Below are 26,702 nucleotides of genomic sequence, written 5' to 3'. Positions count from 1 at the left end.
CACTATGTTTTAAGAAGAAAATTTTGAAGTCATCTCTCGTTTCATAGCTTAAAAACATATTTTAGTAAAAAAACAATGGCTGAACTTTCATTTAGGTTTTATTGTTTTAAAAGAGTAACTTGTTTTCACAATATACGTAATAAATTTCAAAGCAGCTTTCAAATTTTAATCAAATTTTGCTCATGAATCTTTTCGCAATTATGAACTTTACTGTTTAAGTTTATGGCAGGAGGGTAATTTTTATTTAACCATGAGTCCACATACACGTCATAGAGTGGTGCCTCATTGATCTTGAAAACTGAAAAAAAAAAATCAGTAGTCTCTCACGTGACGAACGGCACATCAAATAAATTTGCCACCTGATTGTGCGCCCTTCTCTATAGCTCTAACGTACCGTACCGAGTGCAAATCTCGGCATTCATACCGAAGTTGGTCGTTGTATGTATTAGTGACGACACTTAATCTGATTGAAGTCCAAGTTTATGGAAAGCAAATTAATAAGCATGAGGAAATCGAATTAATCTTTGCTTGATTCGATGTGGAGACACTGAAAATGGCCAGAAGCTAAATGATTTGACCGTGATTGCGGACTACAGCACTCTCATTTATGGCCCTTATGAATGTGGATTTGAATATTCTTTCCGTTGTGTTCATACTTAGATGTAGATGTAAACATTTACAGCCTTTAGAAAGGTTGATTTGTGCAAATTTCTCCTATATTTTGCTCCAATACAAACAACCAACAGTCCAGCCAATCATCCGATGATGTAATCGTTACCGTTTGTAGCGAAACTCACACTGAAGAACTACTCACAGAACTAGCTGTTGTTTTTCTGCGTTTAGGCTTGAGGAACGGAGCCTCATATTCGCCACTAACTTAACAAACCAGTTGAATAATTCTGTGTTTAGTACCACTGTCTTGACGTAGAAAGCTTTGATGTATCTGCGTTCATGGATTATCAGACTAAAGCTAGCAAATGTGCAACAGGGCCTATTTATAGATTTAATTGATTTTTATGTTTTGTGTTTGGTCCTATTTTTCAACAATTCTAATAAAACTGACGTAATAAAAGTTATATTATCAACGAGCTTAAACTTTCTTCCATTCGTTTCGTGAAAGAATAAAATAAAATACTTAAACTAGGAGAGTTATTAAAAATTCAATCTGAAGCAATTTAATTATTCTCGCGTTGTGAAATTTTGAAAATGCACGTAGGTTAGTATAGTAAACAAAGACGTAGTGCTACGTCAAAAATTTTTACCTCTGGATTTTCAAGTATCCACGTTACTGGTAACTCTGTTCTCAAACAAAGCAAAAACCTGAATCAAGTGTTTGTGTTGTCATTTACAACGTCAACGTTCTCGAAGATCAGAGCAGTCGTACTTATACATACACTTTTGCTGTACCACTTTCATACACGCAGAAAAATCCTGCTTTAGAACAACAAAATGATTAGTTGCTCACCAAACCAAAAAAATAGCTCTTTCAAATCGAGATATCGAAGATTTAAACAAAATATCCTTGTTTTAAACTAACTTGTGGTTGTTTAAAAACATTGGTTTTATTAAAAAGTACGGGTGTGTAATGTCAGAGACATAACTGGATGTCGTGAATACGAATAAAACTGACACGATTTCTATACACTTTCGAATTCGAATTGATAGTTGATCGATTGTGTGAATTGCGAAACTTTCCCCCTTTTCACTACTAAAATTTTCAAGGATTTTTGACGTCGATTCTCATATCGGATTTGCACATTTCATTGAAAGAAACTATCAAGGTGCAGTACAGGAATCATTTCTGCCTTTTAGAAGGAACAAATTGTGGAATTCTCTACGATATTTAGAACAGTTCGGAACATTTTTCTCGAACGATTTTCGCACAGCGAAAAGTGCACGAAGCAAATCAAATTATTTTGGATTTTCACTAAACTGATGATTTCTACCTTTGATTTGCAAAGAAGTAATCTTAAAAGTTCTCTAGATAACATTTAGAGTCATTAGAACGGCTGATTTTATATAATGTTGTCCATTTTTCGTTTCTTGTTTTCTTTCTCTCCAATGCAATCGTTCTTGCTTCAATTGAAACTAGTTTTGCGTACAAACCGACACATCCGCTCGCAGTGCCAAATGATGCGAAACTGGTTTAATGCGTCTTCTCGCCTTCACACTTAAAACAGATTCTTGAGCTCGGCATAATGAAATACCGAATTAGATCGGCAACACGACATTTTACTGATTGTTCAGTAATCCATATATTTTTTTTCCGAAATTCGTTAATGTAATATTCTGATATCTCGGTAAAGTGCGTTCTTTTGCCGAAGTTTGGAAAAATATAATGCTGAGCTTATCAGTAAACAACAAACATACCGAAATCAGCAAATCTGTTTGCCGAGATTTCGAACAGTGTGTTAGCTTTTACTGAAACTCGGTGAAACACTTGTCATTTAATGTCTCTTGTCGAATGTGCAAAACACCACGTAGCCATTGCTGGTGGAGCGGGAAAATAATATATATTGGATAAAGGTAAGATTCTTATATTTCTTGAAAAGATAAGTGAAATATAAAACACTGCTGTTCATATATTCTTACAAAAGTCTTCTTATTTCCAGGTAGATGCATTGAGGAGCACTGGGAATAATTGTCTTTAACCGTGATGTTTTCTTTTGAGGTTTGTTTTTTTTTTGTAAACCGCATTAAAGTGGATATCAATAAAACACCCCCTTTCCCTAGCCATTAGATTTTGTGATATTTATTTCGTACAATAATAACGAAAAATCCTTTCTACGTTCGATTACTGATGACTCGGCAATTCATTATTCGATCATAATCGCTTTTGCCGAGTTAACAGCAAAAATGTTGCTGACAAGTTCGGTAATAATTGACAGTTAACAAATTTGCTAGTGCCGAGATTCTCAGTAATTATTATTTTGCCGAGATGATTACCGATCTCTCGGCTGTGCAAATCTCGGCAGTTTTTCGCCGAGATTCAGCAATAAAATTTAAGTGTGTTGACGACCGGAAGGCAAATGAGAACTACGACCTGAGCGTTAGAGGTTTTTAACTACGCAGAAGGTGTGCTCTCCGATGCCGCTGTTTGAATGCGTCTTCTCGCCTCGACGTCTGCTTTCATCCAACGCACAAGAAGAAATGATCGATTTTCGACCACGGTTTCCCTTTTATAACGTTCAGTTGAAGATATGTGCCTGACTACCTCAAAATCGTCGTCCTTGCGCGAAAAATCCAAGCAAAAGTAAAGAGTTTTCCGCGTTGTTTTAAAATTTTCAGAAAACTTAATTTTTGAGTTGTTTGTGGTTATCTCATACTGTTTCTGATCATATTTTTGATGAAATAGTGAAAGAATTATGTTGCTACCATTAATACAAGTCGAGATATTCACGATTAAGTTCTGCCCATTCTTCCTTATAGCTAGTTTTGAAAAGGCGCCCCATAGTAAAGTAAGTCGTATTCACGACAAAAAAAAACAGAATTGTTAGTATATCAACCAAAAAAACTTATTAGAATTACCCGAGATTTATTCAGTTTTACAACATTGGGTTTGGATTTGAAATTTTCTGGTCTGATTGACAAAAAGTTTATCTTTTAAAAATAATGGTCCAATGTTCATTTTGCTTTCACCCGACTACCTTCTCTTAACAGATATAATGCTCCAATATTAGAAACACCTTCATTTTGCTTTCGCCCGACTACCTATTCATTTTTTTTCGCCCGACTACCTTCTCTTAACAGATTATTCTGTTCGAAGTTTCGATAAAACGACTACTGGTTCGAAAAAGTTTGTGCTAAATGTATACAGTATTCCCATTTTCATTTTATTTACTCCGATGCAGTGTTTCATTGGTCTGCTTTCGGTTAAAATTCTTCGAGTTTAATATATATGAATATTAACCGTTGCTCGTATATTAAATAGGCATACCTGAACTTCGTGGTATAGAATTATTCCACTTTTATATTTGTTGAGGGTTGAACAAAGTTTTCTCAATAATTTCTATTTCTATCGTGTTATTTGATACAGTGTCGGGATCATTGAACGAAGTTTGTGTATGCTTTTTAACTAAGAAATCCTCTATACGTTGTGTGGGAAACATTATAAACCATAACCTAAAATGAGTGCAAGTTTTATTAGTAATTAGTAATTAAAAACAGAATAGCTTCAACATAATCGAGATTCAACAATTATGTTGATCAATGTGGGTATAGTTTAAAACTAGATTACGACCTTTTTGCGTGTTGTAGGTGCGATACACCCTTTTTTGTGTGCACATTTACATTTCTACTTTCGAGCATAGTTTAAAATTGTCAAGTCTGCGGTCTTTATTTACTGCTCTTATCGATCACAATAACAGTATTAAACAATGATGAATGATACAAGTTATCAAATTGTTCGAAATGTTAAGGAGCAATCTTAGGAGTAACAATAAAAGAAAGTACACAAAAGGAGATACTCATTATCAGATATTATGATGTTTTGATAAACTGATCTACATATGTATTTTGTATTGGTTTGTCAATGAGAATGCATTTTGTGGAAGACAGTTGGATATGTATTTAAAATATTACAAATACGGTATAACGAATAGGCAAAACTCTCTTAAAGCGTTTAAATTGCAGTACCATAAAATTCGATGACGACGGTGGTCGAATAAGAACGAACAAACGATTTCTTATCATTGAAGCTTTGTTCAGTTTTGAGTTTTGTTGTTATGCATGGTGTTACTAAAACAATCAAAAGAACTTGTTTCAAGTTTGGCTACCCGAATTAAAATCGCATAAGAAACAAAAAACCAGTTGCCATTTTTGCGATATTCAAATCAATCACTTGTGGGTAAACATTTATGATATTAAGCAACATAAATCTACCTGTTTTCGGTATAGCTCTCTCACAACAGTATTCCAGCTTCAGTACGATTCCTTTCACTTTTATATGTTCAGTCAGTTATCGTTTTTGTTGACGTGTACACATACTCGTTATCGAGATCGGTGCAGTGAGTGTATTCGCAGTTTATTTTTGTATTCAACCTTTCCTGTAGTGGCTCGCGATTCACGGTACAGTACAAGGGTCATCGTGTGCGAACCAATCAACGTAACAGTGAGTTTGATTAAGCTTAATTTGTTCTCGTTTTAGGACCTTCAAACAGTAATCGCTGTCCATAAAAATTATCCCAGCACCGATGGCAATGATGCGACTGATTCAAAGTAAGACCATCCCATTGGGAGTAAACGGCGGAGGTGCTCTGGTTCGAATGTTGACGGCCGGTCATTTCAGCAGCCTATCATTACCGGCTTATCCGCTTCCGAAATTGGAAGATACGATGAATAAACTGGCGACAACGATTGAACCGCACGTAAATGAGGATGGCTACAAGCAGACGAAGTTGGCCATAGCAGAATTCACCGCACCCGGTGGAGTTGGTACAAAATTACAAAAACTGCTGGAAGACCGTGCAGCAGTCAAGAAGAACTGGCTCTCCGATTGGTGGTTACAATCTGCTTACTTGGAATACCGTGATCCTGTGATTATCTACTCTAGTCCAGGGCTAGTCTTCCCCAAATTAAACTATGTCAGTGTAGATGACCAGCTCAGGTACGCTGCCAAAATCGTGTTCGGTGCTTTGTTGTATAAACGAATGATCGACCGTAATCAGATCAAATTAGAATCAATGGGTAAAGTGCCCTTGGATATGTCCCAGTATAATAAAATATTCGGCACCTGTCGAGTACCTGGAAAGCCTTCCGATTCGTTACTGTACCACCCTGAATCTACACATATTGTAGTCGCATCCAACAATCAGTATTTTAAAGTGGAAGTGGGAGGCTCGGACGGCATCGTAGGTGAAGAAAAATTGTACCAACAGCTGAGAAAATGTTACGAAATGTCTCGACAGAAAGCAGAGCCCGTAGGAATGCTTTCGGCTCTGCCTCGGGACAGTTGGTACGATGCTTACGAGATACTGAATGCCGATCCAATTAATCAAAAGACCATGAAAACCATTCAAAGTTCCCTTTTCGTGCTGTCGTTGGACTACGAGATTGGAAACCCATCGGGAGACGACATTATCGACGCTTGTCATTTGCTAATTCATGGCGGTGGTTCTAGTGCCAATTCCGGTAATCGATGGTATGACAAAACCCTGCAGCTGGTGGTGGGCCCTAACGGAGTAAACGGACTGACGTACGAGCATTCGCCTGCCGAGGGACAACCGATCGCCGTTCTGACTGATTTCATTATCAATCATATCGCTAAAGGCGATGAAGCAGGTTCGGTTCGAGAAATTGAAGCGCCCGAAAAACTCGATTTCAACCTTTCGCCGAAGGCGCAGGACTTTCTTAGGAAGGCAGCCTCTAGTCACGACAAACTAATTAGCGATCTGGACATGAATTATCTGCACTATACCGGTTACGGAAAAGGTTTCATTAAAACCAACAAAATGAGCCCGGACAGCTACATTCAGATGGCAATCCAGTATGCATTCTACAAACTGCATCGTGTTCCAGGGGCCCACTACGAGTCAGCTCAAACTCGTATGTACGAAGCTGGTAGAACCGAAACCATTCGGTCTTGTTCGAACGAATCAATTGCTTTTGCTCGTACCATGCTGGAGGAAGGGGCCAGTGCAGCGGAAAAGCTGACGAAACTGAGGGCGGCCGTCGACTCACACAAAACGTACGCATCGAAGGCAGTCCAAGGATTCGGTGTCGACCGGCATCTGCTGGGGTTGAAACTGATAGCCCGCGAGAACAACATACCATTGCCGGATCTGTTCAAGGACGGCGGTTTGCTCGCCAGTCAGCATATGCGCCTTTCCACCAGCCAGGTGGCTTCACGGTACGATGCCTTCATGTGCTACGGACCCTTGACGGCCGATGGGTACGGATGCTGCTACAACCCGAAGGAAGATGACATGTGGTTCGGTATTTCCTCGTTCAAGAGCAACCCGGCCACGGATTCGAAGGTCTTCCGGGATTATCTGCGGCAGGCTTTGGACGACATGTTCGATGTGCTTAGCAAGGCGGCACCCGGTGTTAGCAGCAAACTATAAACGGGCCATGGGAGGCCGGCAGGTTCAGGCTGAATGGGAAGGGAATAATTTGTTTTTAATAGAAAGGTGATGGACTTCTTTTTTTAATACTAGATATTGGGATCATTTAGAAAGAAAACCCGGATTTTCGATCCACCGAATCAAACATATTCCTTGGAATTTGTATCGATGCATAAACCGGATGAATTTCTCCTATCTAATCTTGCTAGGACTCGCTCTCTCTGCCATTTCATATGAAGTCAAGCAATTTGCGGGATCCTCTGTGTATATTTTGATAGGGCCAGTCAATCTTGTTCGAAACGACATCATAAGCAGTTCAACTTGAACTGCTCTGCACTGACGAGTCTAAGACGAAACGCAAAGAAAAGTAAAAACGGTTATGTGCCCTAAGGACAAACATAGGCTAACCCCTAAATGACGATACCTGAATCAGCCAGTATAAGCTGAAAACAACGTTTTCGTTCGGCACGTCAGGAAAGACGTGGTACTTCGTTACCAAATGAATAAGTGTTTTGCAAGTAGCATTAACTTTACGTCTGCTTAGCAGTTCAAGTTGAACTGTTTAAGTTTAACGAGTTTAAGACGTAACGTAAAGAAAAGTAAAAACGCCACCATAAGCTTTCTCGCACCATTCGTCCGATGTTCGAATTCACTGGTTATTTGACCACTTCACGCTAAACTTGTGTAGAGAATTTGCTTGCATGCAATTATATTTCTAGTATTAGATGCATCGCATCGTTTTGCATAGTTGGAACGACGCTTGCTGTCTGGCTGCCACATTTATCTGGCGTGTTTCATGTGAGACTGCAGCATTAGCAATAATGGTGATTTACTTTACAGATTCGAGTGCTTCTACAGTTTCGTTTTTGCCTTCCTCATATAGAAAGGTTATGCAATCACTTGAAAAATCGACTAGTAAAATTGGCCTGGATGGCCACGTGTCATATACCATTCGTATGTGTCAAAAATCTCACTAGGTTTTCTCGGAGATGGCTCGTACCGATTTTTACAAACTAGGATTTAAATGAAAGGTCTCGTGGTCGGAATTTCTGAATTTTATCCGGATCCAACTTCCCGTTCCGGAGTTATAGGGTAAAGTGTGTTAAATATTATTCTCCGTCACTTGAAGCAGCGAAACAAAAACCGTGAAAAACTTTCTGAACTGGACTCAAAACTACACAAATCGATAGCAATTATCAGTAGATAGTTAAACAAACCGATTCCGGCTATCCTGGTTCCTGGTCTCCGGTTCCGGAAGTACCGGATATAGTGGTCATATATTCCAAAATGGATCTCACTAACTTTTCTCAGCGATGGTTTGACCGATTTCCACAAGCTTAGATTCAAATGAAAGGTTACGGAATTCCTGAATTTCATCCGGATCTGACTTCCGGTTCCGGAGTTATAGAGTAAAGTGTGTTGTACACAGTAAAGTATGTTGTACACCGTGAAAAATTTTCTGAACTGGACTCAAAACTACACAAATCGATAGCCATTATCAGTAGACCGCTTAACAAATCGATTCCGGCTATCTTGGTTCCCGGTCTCCGGTTCCGGAAGTACCGGAAATAGTGGTCAGATATTCCAAAATGGATCTCACTCACTTTTATAAGCGATGGTTTGACCGATTTCCACAAACTTAGATTCAAATGAAAGGTCTTATCGTCGGAGTTTTCTAAATTATATCCGGATCCGACTTCCCGTTCCGGAGTTATAGGGTAAAGCGTGTTAAATATTGTACTCCGTCACTTGAAGCGGCGAAACAAAAACCGTGAAAAATTTTCTGAACTGGACTCAAAACTACACAAATCGATAGCCTGTACAAGAATCGGAAATATAATCAGGAATTTGTGATTAAATTTTCAACAGCGTGAGAAAACCATGAGTAATTGAAAAACAAAGTTTTCTAAAACTTTTGGAAATAATGAAGAAAATTCATCACCTTTGTTTGCCTTTTTCGCATCCGGACGACGGTTTTGTGGTAGTCAAGCACATATCAGTTCCGATTATCTACTGGACGAGTATAAAAGTAAAACTTTGATTGAAAATCGTTCATTTCTTCTCAGTATCAGTAAGAACAAACCAAATATAAAGCCTCAAACGATTAGGTCGTGCTTTCATTTTGACTTCGATCTTCGGGAGCAGCAGACGCCAGTAACGAGAGCAGACTTTTAGCGTGGTACAAAACCTCAAGCGCTCCGGGCGTGCTCTCATTTGGACTTCGGTCGTCAGGTGAAGCAGTCGGCAATGGAAGCATACCTTTTGCGTGGTATAAAGCCTCAAACGCTTAGGTCGTGCTTTTATTTGGACTTCAATCGTCGGGAGAATTTAGTTTCAAAATTACGTTTCAGGAGCTTAGTTCTAGAATACAGGTTATAGAATTCGGAACCTGCATGTTGGAACTGGATTTCGGAACTGAATTCAGTTTCGAAACTAGTTCAAAAACTAAATTGCAATTGAATTCTGAGCCTGTTCTTAGTTGCTGAATGTAGTTCTTGAACTCAGGTCCAGCCCCTAATTTCTGAATTCTTTGACTCGGTTAAACCAACCCAAAGAACTATGCGAAATTTTACTTTACTGTACTATATACGGTCCTTTTTTCAACCAGTTGGAGTTCGTAGTTGTTGTAGGAACTTTCTATTAATTTACTATACAGGGTCCGCCATGTAACATTTTTTTAAACATGCAATAAAACACAAACGGTTCATCAAAATTTATTTCTTGATATTAAAGTACAATCCTTCCGGTTAATTGTGGATTATAATTTCATTCAAATGGCTGCCTCGGCCGGCCTTGCAGTACGCCATACGGTCGGTCCAGTTTTTTAGTACATTTTCGACTGTATGCAGCTTTATTTCAGCTATAGCTGCACGAATGTTGTCCTTGAATTGTGACATTAAGGTGAAATGTAGCGTCATAAAATGCACGCAAAATTTTATCCGCTTCAGTTGAACGAACCGTCGCACAAAGTATACCAAGAAAAACCGACACATAGAAACCAGAACTTTTTTCAGTGCTTGAGCTCAGTGGGCTTACCTCTCGTTATTTTGGCTTGTAAATAAGACTGGACGTAATGGATTTTTGGATCCTTAACACTTTGAATATATGCTAATTCAATCGTTATTGTTAGTGATTACTCTTACACTAGAACTATGAATCACGAGTAATTATGAATGACTAACATGAGGTTAGATGTATATGTATTGACTAACTTGCTAACCATGTATGTATCTGAGTTTAGTAGCAAGCATGGATTCTTCTTCAAAAGAACGATTGAGGACAAGAGAACATTCAAGTATTTTCGATATCTTTGCCAGTAGTTTACCAGGCCATATTGTTTGTATCACAGGTTATATAAAAGTTATATTTTCAAATATTCTACATGAGCGATAGTACTTGGTTTGTATTCATTGCATTCAGTAGCCTGTCAAGGTTGAAGTTTTAATTTTGGTATAAAAATTGCTACAATCTAATATAATACCTATTATATGATATTACACAGCCAAGCATTATTGCTTCAGCAACGTCAGTACATTGAGCTCAACAGAGTTGAACATTTTTAGCATTATAAATGACAGTTACTTAGAAAATAGATGATTTCTTACAATACCCATTTTATTGTATTCAACTCGTTTTCATTTCAACACAAAACCCAATGCTGTATAAATTCGCGTCATCATTTGATATGCAATTTTTGCTCACGATATAATGCCACCGAGTCCACCGTGCACTTCTCACACAACCTCAATACGAAACAGCAGCGCGCAAGCGATAAAAAAAATGCGGAAAAGTTTATGTTAACTTTTTCAAATTTCGGTTGTTTTGGCTAAAATTTTATAATTTCGAGTTGCATTTTCAGATTCTCTGTGAAATTTCGCCACAAACACTACGTTTCAGTTCTAAAACCATGCCCGTGGAACGGAACAGTAACCGTTTATACATTTCAAAAACCAATTACGGCTCGGCAAGGCAAACTTTCAAAATTCTGCGAATACTTAGTTGTGAAAATTTGATTTCGAAAACTTAATTGTTTTTGGTTTTTTGAAAATCGGTCTAGTTTTTGAATAATTGATCAAAAACGCGATTCACGCATTCCGCTACATTTCATTTCGAAAGCTGTACAATACGATTCTTGCTGGAAATTTGAACTGCATAATCATGGACGACGAAACCTACATGAAACTCGATTACAAATCCTTGCCGGGACCACAATATTATACGGTGCGAGAATGGCAAGTGTTAAATCAGTCCGAGACATCGATTGAAGTTGAAAAATTTGGTTTGAAATCAATTTGTAGCTGCGGTAAGATTTCGAAACCCTTCATCACCACTGCTTCAATGAACAGCGAAATATACATCAAGGAATGTTTACAAAAACGACTTCTACCCATGATTCGAAGCCACAAGGATCCTGTTGTTTTCTGGCTAGATCTTGCTTCTTGCCACTACTCGAAATCAACGGTAGAATGGTATACTACCAAAAATGTCACTTTCGTCCCAAAAGACATGAATCCACCAAATTGCCCACAACTTCGACCAATTGAGGAATTTTGGGCATTAACGAAGGCACATCTTAGGAAACATGTCTCGGCAGCCGAAACCATTCAACAGTTCGAAAAAGATTGGAAAAAAGTCAAGAAGTCTGTACGGAATTTAATGAGGAACGTTCGCAAGAAGGAGCGCCAGTTAGTCTACAATGGCTAAGTAGCAAATGTTGAGAATAATATTCTGTTGTTGTAGTCTAATATTATCAGTATATCGAATAAAATTTGAATATCTAACACTTGTGAATTATTTACAGCGAAATCAAACAGCGTCCATACTTTCTGGGACAGTCTTTAGAACTGACTTCGATTATACCGGTTCTCGGGTTCCGGTGCCGAAAGTATCAACAATAGTGGAACTCACTTCTCTTTCTCGTGTTTTATGCTGAAGATTATACCAGTTAATGCACAAATAATCCCTTGGTTTCATTCAAGAATATAACATCACAGTATTATATGTGAAAACATGATTAATATGAGAACGGTTTAAGACCACACATTCCACACGGAATTCCTGAATTCCATCCAGATCCGATTTCCGCTTTCTCAGGCGTACTGGGGCCCGTGTACCGTTGTCCTTGAGCGTAGATGTCATCTTGTTCGGTTTGTCGCATGGCTTACACGTAGTGACAATATTCACATGTGACCAGCTGATTGTCGTATGTGACCAGAGGTTTACATGGCAGACTTGTGTCCTGAGCGAAAATCAGATGAGGTTTCCATGAGCGCATGCGTAGTAAACGAACGCTATTCAGAATACCGAGAAATGTGTTCTTCCACACTTCCTGATCGATGCCTTTTGATTCGTTGAGTTCACTCATTTCAAAATCGTGTTATTGTTCACACACTGTTTTGTGCATTGTTTCTCTTGTTCCGGCCGTAAGCGGTTTATTTTGTCGATTGTCTCGGACGAGGGCTTGGAAGTCAGTGAAAGATTCCCCTTTCAAAAACTGTTCATTTGTTTGTCATCAATTGAAAAATTTGGTTTGTCATCCGGTTTTTGAACTCGCGCAGATTCTAACGGATTGGAAGACAATGTCTACTTTGGACTACTAGGTTATAGGAGGGGTTCGAAATAAATGTTTTATTATTTCGGGACAATTTCCGGTGAAGGTGTACAATTGAAACAAACAACAAACGAGTCACTCGAAACGAATTTAGAAACGAGAACCTGCAGGAAATTTCACAATACAATACGCCGAGATACCGCACCGCCAATGGCAGCACGGAATGGACTGATGACGTCAGGAGGGCTAACACAAAACAGATAGAATTTATTATTTCTTCCAATCTCTTGAGGTACATCAATATAGAAATATTCCAATAGTAAAAAACGATTACTATAAAGAGTTAAATTTCCCAATCGGTGTGTATGTGTTCCCCCCCTTTATTTTTCACGCGTTCAAAGCGGTTCAAAACCGTAGAATTTTTCCTAGCTCGTTTTAGGTTCTGTTCTTGTTTTCCTGTGTCGAAGACAGTTACGTTACTAAACTTATACGTGAACTGGGTGTACAAATTTTGTTTCCACTAAATCGAATTTACTAATAAAAATGAAATCTTGAACGCTTGCAAAAACATATCATTTTTCCTATCCTTTCTGTAATATCATTCATTATTATGCTGCACGAAAAAAAAAAAGATTCGTTTCCGGGTGGCTCTCGAAGTCAGCCAGCTAGGTAAAGCAAGGATCGGAACCTTATTTAATCATTTGTTTCGTTTACGTTGTAATTGTAGCTTTAAGAACATCTATATTCGTTGCTTAATTGTATATGTTACTTTCCCTAAAACTCTGTATGGCAGTCTGTGGTGTGGGTTATTAATAGCGTACTAATAATTGTTTGTCCCCGTTTAACTTCTTTTTATGTTTTTTTTTCTTTTGTTCGACCTCAGTCTCGAGCAACGCTCTGTGTGTGTAGTTACTCGTTTCTTGTCTGATATAGGGAAAAATCGCCTAGTAAAATTTTTATTTGTAAACATTCATAAGTTTAAAATTTCTGTTTTCGTTTAGACACTGTTATAAGGCTAAAATTTTGTAACTTTGAATGGACTTCATACAACAGTGGGTTTTCAACCCGGAACGGACACACCGGACACTTCGCCGCGATTGAGGTTATGAGCGGCTGAACGTGGCTTGAATCGTGTTTGTTTGTTTTTTTTTTTCTTTATGAATGCGATATGCAAAAAAGACACACCGAGACAAAGCTTTAAAAAAATTACTTTTATATTATTGTAAATATTGATTCTGAGTTAAGAGCGGTACACATTTTTTGCGGTTCGGTGTTAACGGGAGAAGCATATAGATTTTTATAAATAGATACGAGCGAATTTGCTCACATTCTTTGAATGTAGAAAAAAAACCTAAACGATACTACAATATTAGTACAGTACAATGAACAATAACGAAACGTTAGCTTAAAACGGTTTCTCCGTGACAAATTGTGTGTGCGTGCGTTTTTTTTTTTGTTTTCGGAAATTGGATTCGGTTAGCTAATTTTTTTTCGAGATCACTCTACGCTCGAGTTCGTCGGAAAACATAGAAAACAATTCACTCGCGAGGAGCGACTGACTGTAACAACTAGCGTGGGGCGTGGTCCAACTGGATTTGTTTCGGGTGTCGAGGGCCGCACACGGTATTTGCACACACTAGGACTTTTTTTCTTTTTTTTGTCTAGAAGGCGGGGCTGAACTGTTTTTTCGTCTTAAACTACCACGTATTAAACTGTTGTGGAGGAAAAAAGATGGAAAAAAGAGAATAACGGTAACGTTAGGTGAACTGAGTTCCGATTTTAGGAAAGGGTTCCTATCGACTACTGTAACGACCAATAACGCAATCTTAACGTGTGCAGAGCTCAGTCAAGACGGCACTCCCATTTCTCTACTTAATCGTAAGTCGACCGATCAATGCTTTCACTGGAAGTAGTCATGCGCAATTCGCAGACATCACAAGTTGCATTTTCCAACATTGATCAGTCGATGCACTGGTTTTGAACTTATTTGTAAAACTAAAACTATAATTTTGCTTACAGATCTGCCGAATCATCTTGAATATATTAAAAAAAATTGCGAAAAGTCATACAACTAAAAATTAGAACATAACTAGATTAACTATTATTCCTCACTATCCAAGTAACGCTTTCAAAGCAAAGTCGATTCCTAGGTATACAGAATAATTGAATGGCTAGTGCTATATGACATCAATGTCAACTTCCCTCTCTGAGCAGCCTAGATAGCCGTGTAGTGTCGGTAGCGGTTTCCCAACTCGGTAGTGGTTGATCCACTGGTTTCCTGTTCCATGTCGTAAAAGGCCATGACTTAGGATCTCCTAAGTCAAGGTGTATTTCCGTGCCGATGACTGAATGTCTGCAGGAGGTTAAACAATGCAGTCGTGAACGGAATATCTAAGGGTTTTCCCTTACTGCGTTAAGCGAAGCTATGGCACAGTGGACGACTTCTTTCTTCGCAACTCGTGGGATTTAAATGATTAAAACATTTAGAAAAATCCTTACATGTTTCGCTATAGGCGATTATAAGTCAATATATTTGGTTTCTTCTAGTTGTTGTACGATAAGTGCTGGAGATGGAGTGTTCATTACTCTAATTGATAATGGTTAGAGTAGCACAAATCAATCTCCAGCATAAACGTACAGCAACTATAAATCTATCCAGACTTCTGCAAGAAGGTAAAGCTTCTATAGCTTTGGTTCAAGAACCACATTTCTACGTTGGAAAATTGTTAAACCCAGTCTTTGTTGCCTTCAACAAGAACGGTATGACTAATGCACGTGAAATGCCTCGAGCATGCATACTTGCAAATAGTGCTCTCGATGTTTCTCTCATATCGGAGCTCACAACTCGGGATATTTGTGCTGGCACAGTTGGTATGACTATTGATGGCATATACAGGAAATATGTCTATTGTTCGGCATATTTTCCGCATAACCAACCTTCGCCAAGCGATGACTTCAAAAAGGTTGTATCATACTGCTGCAAAAGTGATTTACCGCTTGTAATCGGCAGTGACATCAATGCTATAGTGAGCACTGATCATTTGGGGCAGCACAGATATAAATTCGAGAGGCTCTGATATGATGTAATCTGTGAGCTGTACAAACCTGCACATAGTCAATGCAGGAAATCGTCCAACTTTTGCGAGATCAGGAAGAGGAGAGGTTTTGTCTCTGATGAGCTCGAACCTTCGTTATCTGATCGTAAGTATATCTATTGTCACATATCATTATCCCAAATCTACAAACTGGGATCTCTATGAAGAGGGCTTGGCGACTAAATTTTACGGGTATCAATCAACAATTGAAACCCCAATTGATTTGGAAAATGTTGTCGACGAGACCAACTCACTCATAGTTGCAGGTTGCATCATATGAATAGGCTGGTCCACTTCGGATTGTGTGAGCTACTAGAGGAACTCCTTGGTGGAATACTGAACTTGCTAGATTTGGAACCAAATACAAATAATAATACCCCCAAGTCCCATACAAACGAACCGCCAATGTTTGGTTCACAGCCTGAACAAGTAAGCCTAGCAAATTACTCCCTTTCATTGCGATAGTTTGAAAATGTGGAAGAAAATCGTTTCTGGCAACGCTTTATGCTAGTTGCTACGGTGCAAAACAAACTTGTTTGTTTATGTTTATCGTTGCTGTATTAAACTGCAACAATCAGTCTAAATATCACCGGCACTAGCACAAAAGATGAAAAATGAACACAAACACCCACGAATCTACAAATATCAATACAGCTAGTAGTATATTCATGGTGGCCTCACCATTCTAGATTATTGTTTAACTTACATTTCGCTTGCGATCTTGATTACCAGATAAAAACTGTTTGTTTATTTATTTATTTTTCACTATAATAAACAGTAACTATGGTGAACTTGTTCCTACCCTTCAGTGTTGCTAGTTTTATAGAAAACTCGTTAAAGTACATTGTCACTCTGACAGTGTATCATGACAGTGTACCGCACGATGCAAAATGTGTCCTTGAAAATTTGTCGAAGTATTCCGTATTATTATTTGTATTTGGTCAAACTTCACAATTTGTATACTGTGTTACTCGCATTCGAGGAAAATATACTCGAACTTGATTACCATGGAAGAAATCCAACAGTTTGGTTCTTCAGAGCAGTCAAAATCGATCTTGGAGAAATATTTTACAGATACTAGCGAGAGAACCAGTTCAAAGTTTTACAGTGCGCCGTTCACACCGTACCAATAGGTAGAAACTTTGCATTCAAGTAGAATGCACTCAAATCTGTTTAAACAAAAAATCAATTTGCGACCGAGCTATTTTGTTGCTCTCGTCAGTCCCACCTCATTAACTATGAACGTGCAATAACGCAGTATTTAAAGAGAGCCATTCATTCATTCAGTAAGCATCAATATTGATTAAATTCGCACAGTGTGAAGCTCTGAGGCTCTGTTTGGAAGAATATATTCGAAGTGAATAAGGTTCGTTCGCGACAAAATTCGGGCCCCCGTTAAATCCGTTTATCTCTGGAAATACTCAATCAACGCGTAAAATATTTCGCATACTGATGAACATATGCCTGTTCATTGTGCATAATCAATTTTTGGTGATACTACAAGTTTTTAGATCGAAGATGGCGTCAAAAGAAGAGCAAGTGCGAAAAGCAATTGTGTGTACTCGTAAAGAAAATCATCAAGAAAATTTCCAAAAAAGCTTGGTTTTCCTGCAAGCACTAAAAATCTAAACAGGAAGGCTGGGAGCGGAATAATAACTGATTATCTCAGGAACCATCAGAAAGGCACGAAGGTGAAGCAAAAATTGCAGAAGAGATCATTCGGTGCGTACTGTGGCTAGAAAAATGAAAATGTTTCCAACTTTCGTGCATACTTCCATGGACCGGCAAGGATAAAAATTGTACCGAATCGTAATGATAAACGACCGTAGGAAGGTAACGGCTAAGCCCCGGGCGTGTTAACGGACGATAAATCTTATGTTCTGAAAGACTTCAAGCAGCTTCCCGGAATGTTCTTTCATTCTGTCATGCAACGGAATGGCGTAGAGGAGCATTTCAAGAAAAATAAAAAGGCCAAGTTTCCCAAAAAATTGTTGATTTGGCAGGCAATATGCAGCAATAGTCGAGCAAGCCAAAGTTTCGTCACTATCGGAACGGTAAACAAAAGAAAAAAATACCGTCGAAGACGTGCTTGAAGAAGTGATTGTTACCCATTCTACGCAGCCATGACGCTCCCTCGCTATTATGGCCGGATCTGACACCCGTCAGATCCCACCAAAGCATTACCCTGGAGCCGTGAATATTGAATTTCGATGTCGATGATGCTGACTGTACCCGTGCTCACTGCATGATTTTTGTGATTGTTGTACGAGACCAATGTTTAATGTCCAACTACAATACGACGTAAAAAGACCTTTCGATTCTGTTCTTCAGAGAACAATTTACAAGTAAAAACAAGTCTCTCAACATATCTTCCTAGTACGACACCCAATAGCATTGTTTTTAAACGATTCTCATGACATCGAAGTGCAAGAAAACAGTTTGCTGAGTCACCTCTCATGATTGCGAGAGCTTCATTTGCGCATGGCATCTGTCTTCGTCCAATAAATATTCTACATTTTTTATATCTCAAGTGAAATTCGAAACTTTTTAAAACCCGAAAACAATTTTTACTGTGCAGCCATGAAAAGCCATGAAACCAGTCTCGAAGTTGGATACGAAACTGCTTACGAATTTAGATGTTCACTCCACCGTCTAGTCGAAATCACTCAAAACATGGTTATAGATTCAGTAACTTCGAGGACACTATGGTAGATTATTGATAGTACTTCATTCAACAAAACCACAAACGATGAAGAATATTTCAATAGCTGGATACAGCGCACACTAGCAAAGCCTTGGGTATTACATTACTTTAGTGGAATTAAACCATTTTGAGTCATCAGCGGGCATGCGTCACTGCCAATTCTTAACGTACATAATCACTGCATAACTATTGGTTATACGATTCTACGGACACCGTCGTCGACCTCTTATCGACAGACGACAGAATGCGACTCACCAAAAATGTACTTTCGTATGTTTATTATGATCTTTTTTGATACGCTTACTTATAATCTTCGAAACTTGTTAAAACCTTTCAGAAATTAGGTTCGTGACGAGACAATACGCATAGAACTAAACTTGCCAATACACATCATTTACATCATTACTTGGATAGTGATTCCGGATTCAACTACCATATTTACACTAGGTTTCGTGCCCGAAAAAAAAAACCCGAAAACCTTCCTCCCAATCCCGATCACCTTGTAGAGTAAAAGCCATACATACCTGCATCAAATGCACTCGGGTTGATATAACTGATGAGATCGTTGTCCGACATGATGGTCAACTCCTGAGGTATGTTAGCTGCTGCGGCTACAGCTGCTGCATGTTGTTGTTGTTGCTGCTGCTGTTGTTGTTGCTGTTGTTGTTGTTGTCGGTGCTGATCACCGACCGTCATCTGCGGTGGATCCGTAGAAACTGACGCTGAAAGGTGCTGCTGGGGCGAGGTTTGTTGCTGTTGTGGTTGTTGCGGCGATAATGCGGCAGAGGTCGAAAGTGGTGCCGTCGTGTCCATCGGTTGTTGCGGCGGTTGACTGTTGGCGGGCGATTGTATGATCGGATTTCCGATTTCCATCTGCTCCGGAACGGGTGATGTGTGTAGATTCTGATGAGTCGCTGCTAGGTTGAGCATAAGAGATTCGGCTGCCTGCTGTTGCTGCTGTTGATGATGCTGATGTTGGATACTTTCGTTGATCAGTGTTTGCACCATATGTTGCTGCTGTTGGAGTGCATTCGTCAGGGCATTCGTAGCCATCGGGGAGGGTTGGCACTGAGGTAGAAGATTCGGTTGGTTCAGAATGGCCGGTGGCTGTGGCTGACATGAGGTAGTCATCATTTCCTGGGCGTTCATTGAGATCAACGCGTTGATCGTGGATTGGGTGGTCACGGAGGGTTCCTGGGATGTGAGGATTTCGGCTGCCGCGTTCAGAATGATCTCCTGGACGGCTTGCGTGGTTTCCTTTGGCTGCGTTTCGATCATGTTGGCCGCCACTGCTGCCATGTTGTTGAATACTTGATTCGTTAGTAGACCGGCACCTTCGGAAACGGCAGCCGCTGCAGCAACGGCAGCTGCTGCGGTAGCGGCCACCGTCGCATTGGAAGGTGAGCAAATCATTGACGTGGGAGAAACCGTAGGATTCAGTATTATCTCCGGGGAGATGGAGGCATGTGGATGGGGACTGACTTCAGCGGATGTCGTGGATGCTGGCGAAAGTACTATGTTTCCTGGCGAGGGGACGGTTATTGTACTCTGTGAATTTAGCATCACATCCTGGGAAAGAGGCGAGTGACCGCTTGCTGCATTAGAAACATCTGCATGGAGTATTGGCGAGTGTGAACTTCCTCCGGTCCCGGTCAGTGAGTTAATTTCCAGCAATCCAGGCTGCTGTTGACCACTGACCATGGAAGCGATCGTCGATTCGAGAGCTTGCTTCTCCAACGAACCCTGTTGCACGGCAGCGTTCAACATTCCCTCCACGTTGAGTTGAGCCTTTATTTGATTTACTTCGTTCAAACTACCCAAACCACTGTTGGTAGCGATCATGTGCTCGATTTGATTTCTCGCAGTTGCCGACAATTGCTGCTGTTCTTGTTTGATGCACAGATCCATTACCTTGAGCTCGGATGCCAACGGTGAGGTAGCTGAATTGCTGATCTCATTCGTTTCCATTAGTGTAGTCAGCCCCGTCCGAAAACCGACCATCGTTCCGGGCATTGCCCCGACATCCATTGCACTGTTTTCGTTGATCAACATAGACATGCTGGAGCTATCCTCCATCAGATCCATACTCGGCTGCCGAACGCTTCGCCGCCGATAAAGAATGTGACTGTTATCGATCGAGTTATCGGTCGAGTCCGGAAACCGTTCGAGTGAGTCCTCGTTGTGCGGACTACGACTATTCTCGTCGATGAGTTCAGCCTTGAAATTGGGTGGCGATGACATGCTCAGCTGTTCGCCCAACAGTGACGACCTTCGCCCGTTGCCGCCTCCCATCGGTAGTACGTTCACCGGTGGTGGCATCATTCCAGTGTCCAGCTCGTCCTGTGCCGCAGTTAGCTGAGAACCCCACAGAAACAGTGACGGCTTCTTGGGACCGGCATCGTTAGTCGCTATAGTATCTAAAGAGACAGGAAAAAAGTTCAAACAAAAAAAAACGTAGAAAAGAGAACGAGAACGGGGAAAACCAGTGGTTAGTAAAGTTTGACACAATTGATAAGGCGATTGATTCTTAGGGCTATGTAAATATAAACTTAAACAGCGCGGAAACTTAAAAACTAGCAATTGTAACCACTAGAATGACTGAAAGAGCTTACAGACTAGAGAAAAAAAATCGAGTTGGATCGTGGTAATAGCTTGTGTTTCGTCTGGGTCGTGAAAAAAATCCTGATCCATTATCACGTAACTCACGTACATTCCTCGCCTCGCATTTTCAAACATACTCGAGCATACCAACGATGCCTGGAATTGTCGTTCGATTATTGAATTCGACAGTAGCTATAGAACAGTAAGTCTGACAGGACAAAAATTGAAAAAATCCAAGGTGAAGTAACCAACGTATTCACAAACACACTCACAACCATAGAAGCAAATCAACTTCTCGCTCACTTGTACGTACAAACAATGCATATCAAGTGTTAAAAAGTAAAGCTTTGCCATCTGCAATTTTCTTTTGGATCAGAAATTTTTTTCACCACCCCACGCAACACAGCATTCGGCAACACTGCTGTTCGATTGTTGGCAGGAAAGCTGAAAACTGTGAAACAAATGATTACTATTAGGTGTGCGTCCAAGCAGGCATTGCTTTTGTCAACCGGCAGCTCCTCAATCGCTACAAATATCAAAAAAAGAAAATCAACATGGCGCCGATGTCCGTGTGAACCTGTTGAGTCCAGTTGAGCTACTGTCTCTCCATTCAACCTAACCAGCAACAAAAGATTGGTAATCTGAACAAGTACAAGATTTGGGGTTTTCGGGAAAAGTGGGTGGGGCTGGCTACCAAGGAATAAAGGCTCGTTCTAAAAGCTACACGAAACGTAAACCATTTGTGTTTTTTTCTTTTTCTTCATAACAACAAAATAAACGGTTTAAGAATTCAATGACATTGTTTATCAGTACCCTTGAAGAGCGACAGGAACGGCCAGATGGTCGGGAAGGCAAAAGCGAAGTAGGTTTCGGATGGATGTGGCTGGCAGGCAGGGCGGGGCGTCCTCGGGATGATGTCGGCGGTTTTTCGGATTCTGTTTCTTCATGGTTGTGGGAGAGATTAATTGACAGCCTGATAGTATGCCTTTGAAAATACTTATTATTCTTCAGCTTATGCGTTTTCAATAATTATTGATCTGAACTGTATTACGATATTGTCTAGTCTAGTGAATTGCACGTTAAAATCGCTGTACAATAATCTCTGCCACATGAACTAGTTACGAATCATGAAGAACGATTTTTTTTTCATAACTGTAGGTCACAACCTAGAACTAAGGAGAGGAGAAAAATGGTGGAATTGAAATGATTGCGACAAAAATTGTGTTTTAGGTTGTTGTTGTTGTTAAAAGACAGTTGAGTGATTGGAATGAAACTAAATATAGCTTTACAGGTTTAATCAAAGTAGTTAACAAATGAAACAAAAAAAGATGTGGTTAACGAAAGCGGAAGTGTGACTAATAAAAGGTTTACGATTCGAACTTCCAATGGTATCCTTGCAACATGGAAAAAGCATGTTTCATTGTTTAGAATTGCAACCCAGCTAGACATAATTTACCAAATTGACGGAGACATCATGCCATCACTTTGTGTCATGACTATGGAGACATAAAGCACATCTACACTGTAGTGACAGCTAGCCATATCAGGCCAAAATTTCACAGATCCATTGTGAGCTCACTGATTTGAAAATTTGAATAAAACACATGCCAAATTATGAAATGGCCAAATTTTCTTTTATTTGGTAGATAATTTCTTGGCATTTAACATTTAAATATGATTTCGGGCATTTGGCCGCCACGACTATTTTTCACGAAGGTCATTCTGGACCACCTTTTTAAGCATTTGAGGACGTATTTCAGCAATGACATGTTGAATATTGGTTTCCAAAGCGTCAATCGTTGCTGGTTCATCCGCATAAACCAATGAATTCTCGTATCCCCCCAAAGATAATCGAATGACGTCAAATCACACGAACGCGGAGGTCAATTCACCGGTCCATTTCTCGAGATAATGTTGTTGTTAGATGTTCCTTCAATAAGATGATTGTTTCATCCGCAGTATGACAAGTGGCACCATCCTGTTGCAGCCACATTTCTTGAAGATTTGGCAACAGAAACTTATTTTTATAGAAATAAGGACCGATGATTCCACCAGCCCGTAGACCGAACCAAATAGTACGTTTATCCCACTCTTCTCATTCTTGTCGATGACTTGGCATACAAAAGAGTGAATGTAGACTGAAATTTAGTAATCACATTCTTCATGGTTGTCTCAGACGGACGATTATATGCACCATAACATTTACGAATTAAACAGTTTTAATTGAACACTGATTTTGAACATCAATTTCCCCGATTTAGAAGCGTTGTTCTGGAGTTAACGTATTCATGATTATTTGCCAAAAAAAGACTATAGAGTAATCCCAATTGTAAAAAACAAACCTCCTAAAATAACACTTGTTAAATTCGGGAATCTACAGTCTTGTTTTTCGTGAAAGCCTAAGTTTTTGTCCGCAGCTGCAAATACCTCGCCAGATCATAAGCATCTCGACCAATGACATTGTAGAAATACTTCCGACACGTTTGATCAGCTAGAGCCTGCTCTAGCCTCAGTTTCACCAAATTACAATGACTTTCGGTGGCTGTTTCCTTCATGTCAATGCTGCAGTACAGACTTTTTCTAACATTATGAGCTAAGTTATCGACCGCTTTGTGCCTAAGCGAATCCAGTCGGAAACCAACCAAACCGAATTGGCAATCCACCGAACTAAGACGTTTAAAAACAGTAAAGCGGGCAGCATTGAAGCAATACTCTAAGCATCCCAAAAAATTCTGGAGCTATGTCAACGACCAAAGCAAAGAATCTGAGCTACCTTCGTCAATGCATTACGGAGAATTCACAGGTTCAAGTCCGCAGGAGATTTGTCAGTTATTTTCCCAGAAGTTTGCTAGTGTTGTTTTCTGATGAAAAATTGTTACCGTATCAAGTATCCCTTGCGGTGCAAAATGTGCCATTTCTATATCAGTCTTTCAATGCGATCAATTTGGATGAAAACACTGTTCTGTTGGCAATCAGTAAAACAAAGGCTAGCACCTTTTTAGGGCCAGATGGTATACCGGCGATTGTTCTGCGAAAATGCTCTGCTAGTTTAGCAGCATCTCTTAAGTCTTTGTTCCTCAAATCGCTAACTGCCGGAATATTTCCCGATCCGTGGAAGTCTTCCTTTATGTTTCCAGTTCATAAAAAAGGGAATAAAAAACTTGTTGACAACTACCGTGGGATTGCATTTTTCAGCGCCATTCCAAAGCTTTTTGAAATGATCGTTCTTGAGCCAATTTTCAACCATTGTAAACAGTATATTGTACAGACTCAACATGGATTTATGCCAAAACGTTCTACTGCTACAAATCTGCTTTCGCTTACGAATCATGTTACAAATTCTATGTCCGTTGGTTATCAAACAGACGTCATTTACACGGATCTGTCGGCAGCCTTCGATAAAATAAATCACGCTATCGCCATTGCTAAACTAGACAAACTCGGTTTTGGCTCGAACGTACTTCGCTGGATTGAGTCATACCTAAGCGATCAACGTCTTGCCGTAAGAATCGGTGATTGTGTATCTGATGAGTTTTGCGCTTCTTCCGGAATTCCACAAGGCAGTCATCTAGGACCACTGATATTCTTGCTGTACTTTAACGATGTGAATTTTGTCCTGGAAGGTCCGCGGCTTTCATTTGCTGATAATCTGAAAATGTATAACATAATCCGGAAAATAGATGATGCTGTATTCCTGCAACGCCAACTGTTAATTTTTGCTGACTGGTGTGAGATCAATCGAATGATTCTAAATCCCCAGAAATGTTCGATCATAACATTCACACGAACGAAAAATCCTGTTCGTTTTGAACACTGCATTGGTGACACTTCAATTGAAAGGACATGTGTGAAAGATCTTGGTATTTTTCTCGATGAGCAACTGACGTTTAAGCAACATGTTAGCTACATAGTTGCAAAAGCTTCCCGATGCTTGGGATTTGTAATACGGATTACCAAAAATTTCAATGATATTTACTGCCTGAAAACTGTTTACTGTTCGCTGGTACGCTCTATTCTTGAATATTGCTCAGTGGTATGGAACCCTTACTATCTCAACGGATGTCAATCGATCGAATCGATACAACGCAGATTTATTCGCTTTGCACTGTGCCGGTTGCCTTGGAATAATCCACAACAGCTCCCGAATTATGAAAGTCGAGCGATGTTAATTGGAATTGACACACTGCATGTTCGACGTGATTTATCACGAGCAATGACAATATCTGATATTTTAACTGATAGGATCGATTGCCCCGCACTTCTTAGCTAAATCAATTTAAACGTTCGATCACGTGTTCTTCGTAACAGTTTGTTTCTTCTCTTGCAATTTCGTTGCACTAATTATGGAATTAACGGTGCTATTACAGGAATGCAGCGGTTCTTCAACAGAGTTTCATCGGGATTTGATTTCCATCTGCCACGCCGTGCCATACGATCTAATTTTTCAAATATACTAAGAAATAATCATTTGGACTAAATTATGTCTGTTGATTCAAATAAATAAATAAATAACTCAATAACGCAAAAACATTTTATTCGCCACAAAATTCGTTTTTTTTGTGGTAAAAAAAGTAACGTTGTTTACGCTTCAGCTAAATGACACATAATGATCAAGAAACTGCGTGACAGTAGCTTTCCCATGCAAAGATTCAAATCACTGAAATAAAACTCATTTTAAGTCACCTGTTAGAAATAAACGCACTCAAAGACTTTCAGACAGCTTCCTGGCCTGGCTTTTTATACCACAATACGAAGGAACACCGTTGCCGAGCATTTCCGGACGAAGAAAATGTCCAAATTCCCGTAGAGGAAATTGATTTGGCAGGCCATATGTAGTTGTGGTCGAAAATCCTAAAGTTTCATTTCTACCGGCATTATTAAGAATTATGTGGGCGAGAAAGAAAGGTTATCAGAAGCCACGACTCTTCAGCTCTGTTTTGGACTGATTTGGCCTCTTACCACTGAGTGAAATCCAGGTACCAGAGGTACGTGCCAAAATCTGCCAATCCACCAAACTTTGTTCATTAAATTTTTCACTGCAGTTACCTACTACAGCCAGAGCACATATTCCTTAGATTTCAAAATGTCTCACTTGCGTTGAGCTGCCATTTGTATCTTGGAAAAAGGCATCTTCGGGCGTAAAATGCTTGTGGGACTGGTGCTCGTAATAGTCTTCTGGCCTTGAATGTTGAAAATCGCTTAGGATATCAGAGTAACTACAAGTACCAAGAGTAGTACTAACATTCCTTCTCTTCATCAATAGAATAGCATTAGCCATGTCCACTTAGATCAATATTTTCTTCCATGACTGTTATCACATTTAGTTCAGAATCAATCATTCAAGGTATCGAGTTTCGTTCAAGCTTGTGGATTGTAGAAGAGCCTTTGAAAAGAGCTTGAGAACTAGAAATTTTCGACCTGCAAACAGGTACCAGAAACAAGGAATCCAAGCTCGAATGTTTAAGGGAGAAACAAAATTGAAATGGGATGATAACAGTGCAAATCCGGAAATCAGGATGAACTAAAATCGACAGATGCTGAGAGAAAAGGGAAATCATAAAGTACCATATTACCTGCATTATGCGAAAGCAGACTGACCATAGACATTCGCTAGTCGATCCGAACACCATACGTTTCGCTTGCCCGGACCGTCTCCATACAGCTTCCGTTACTGCTGCTGTTTCTGCTAC

At 39.7% G+C, this 26,702-nt stretch overlaps 2 protein-coding genes across 6 annotated transcripts in view; one reads left to right on the top strand and one right to left on the bottom strand.

Annotated features, from left to right (window-relative positions):
- LOC131426524 (nuclear factor of activated T-cells 5-like) overlaps positions 1-26,702 on the bottom strand; it is an 86,802-nt gene that overhangs the window by 580 nt on the left and 59,520 nt on the right. For 3 of the 4 annotated variants that reach the window (XM_058589327.1, XM_058589325.1, XM_058589328.1), the window contains one exon: positions 18,936-20,828. In XM_058589327.1, coding sequence (XP_058445310.1) covers positions 18,936-20,828 — 1,893 coding nt within the window. Of the gene's footprint in view, positions 1-12,859; positions 14,325-18,935; positions 20,829-26,702 lie in introns of those variants that run through there. The other variant, XM_058589326.1, reaches the window with a different exon arrangement.
- On the top strand, positions 4,300-7,153 carry LOC131426525 (carnitine O-acetyltransferase). Of its 2 annotated transcripts, none has more exons than XM_058589329.1 (2): positions 4,300-5,067; positions 5,147-7,153. In XM_058589329.1, exon 2 carries the CDS (start codon positions 5,193-5,195, stop codon positions 7,059-7,061), a length of 1,869 nt encoding a protein of 622 aa, XP_058445312.1. In that variant the 5' UTR covers positions 4,300-5,067; positions 5,147-5,192; the 3' UTR covers positions 7,062-7,153. The 2 variants fall into 2 exon arrangements, with proteins under 2 accessions (XP_058445312.1, XP_058445313.1); XM_058589330.1 differs by having other exon boundaries at positions 4,300-5,086.

The sequence above is a fragment of the Malaya genurostris genome, chromosome 1 (genome assembly GCF_030247185.1).
Source record: "Malaya genurostris strain Urasoe2022 chromosome 1, Malgen_1.1, whole genome shotgun sequence".
In the NCBI taxonomy this organism is placed as follows: domain Eukaryota; kingdom Metazoa; phylum Arthropoda; class Insecta; order Diptera; family Culicidae; genus Malaya; species Malaya genurostris.
This window is presented reverse-complemented; position numbering and strand designations above follow the sequence as displayed.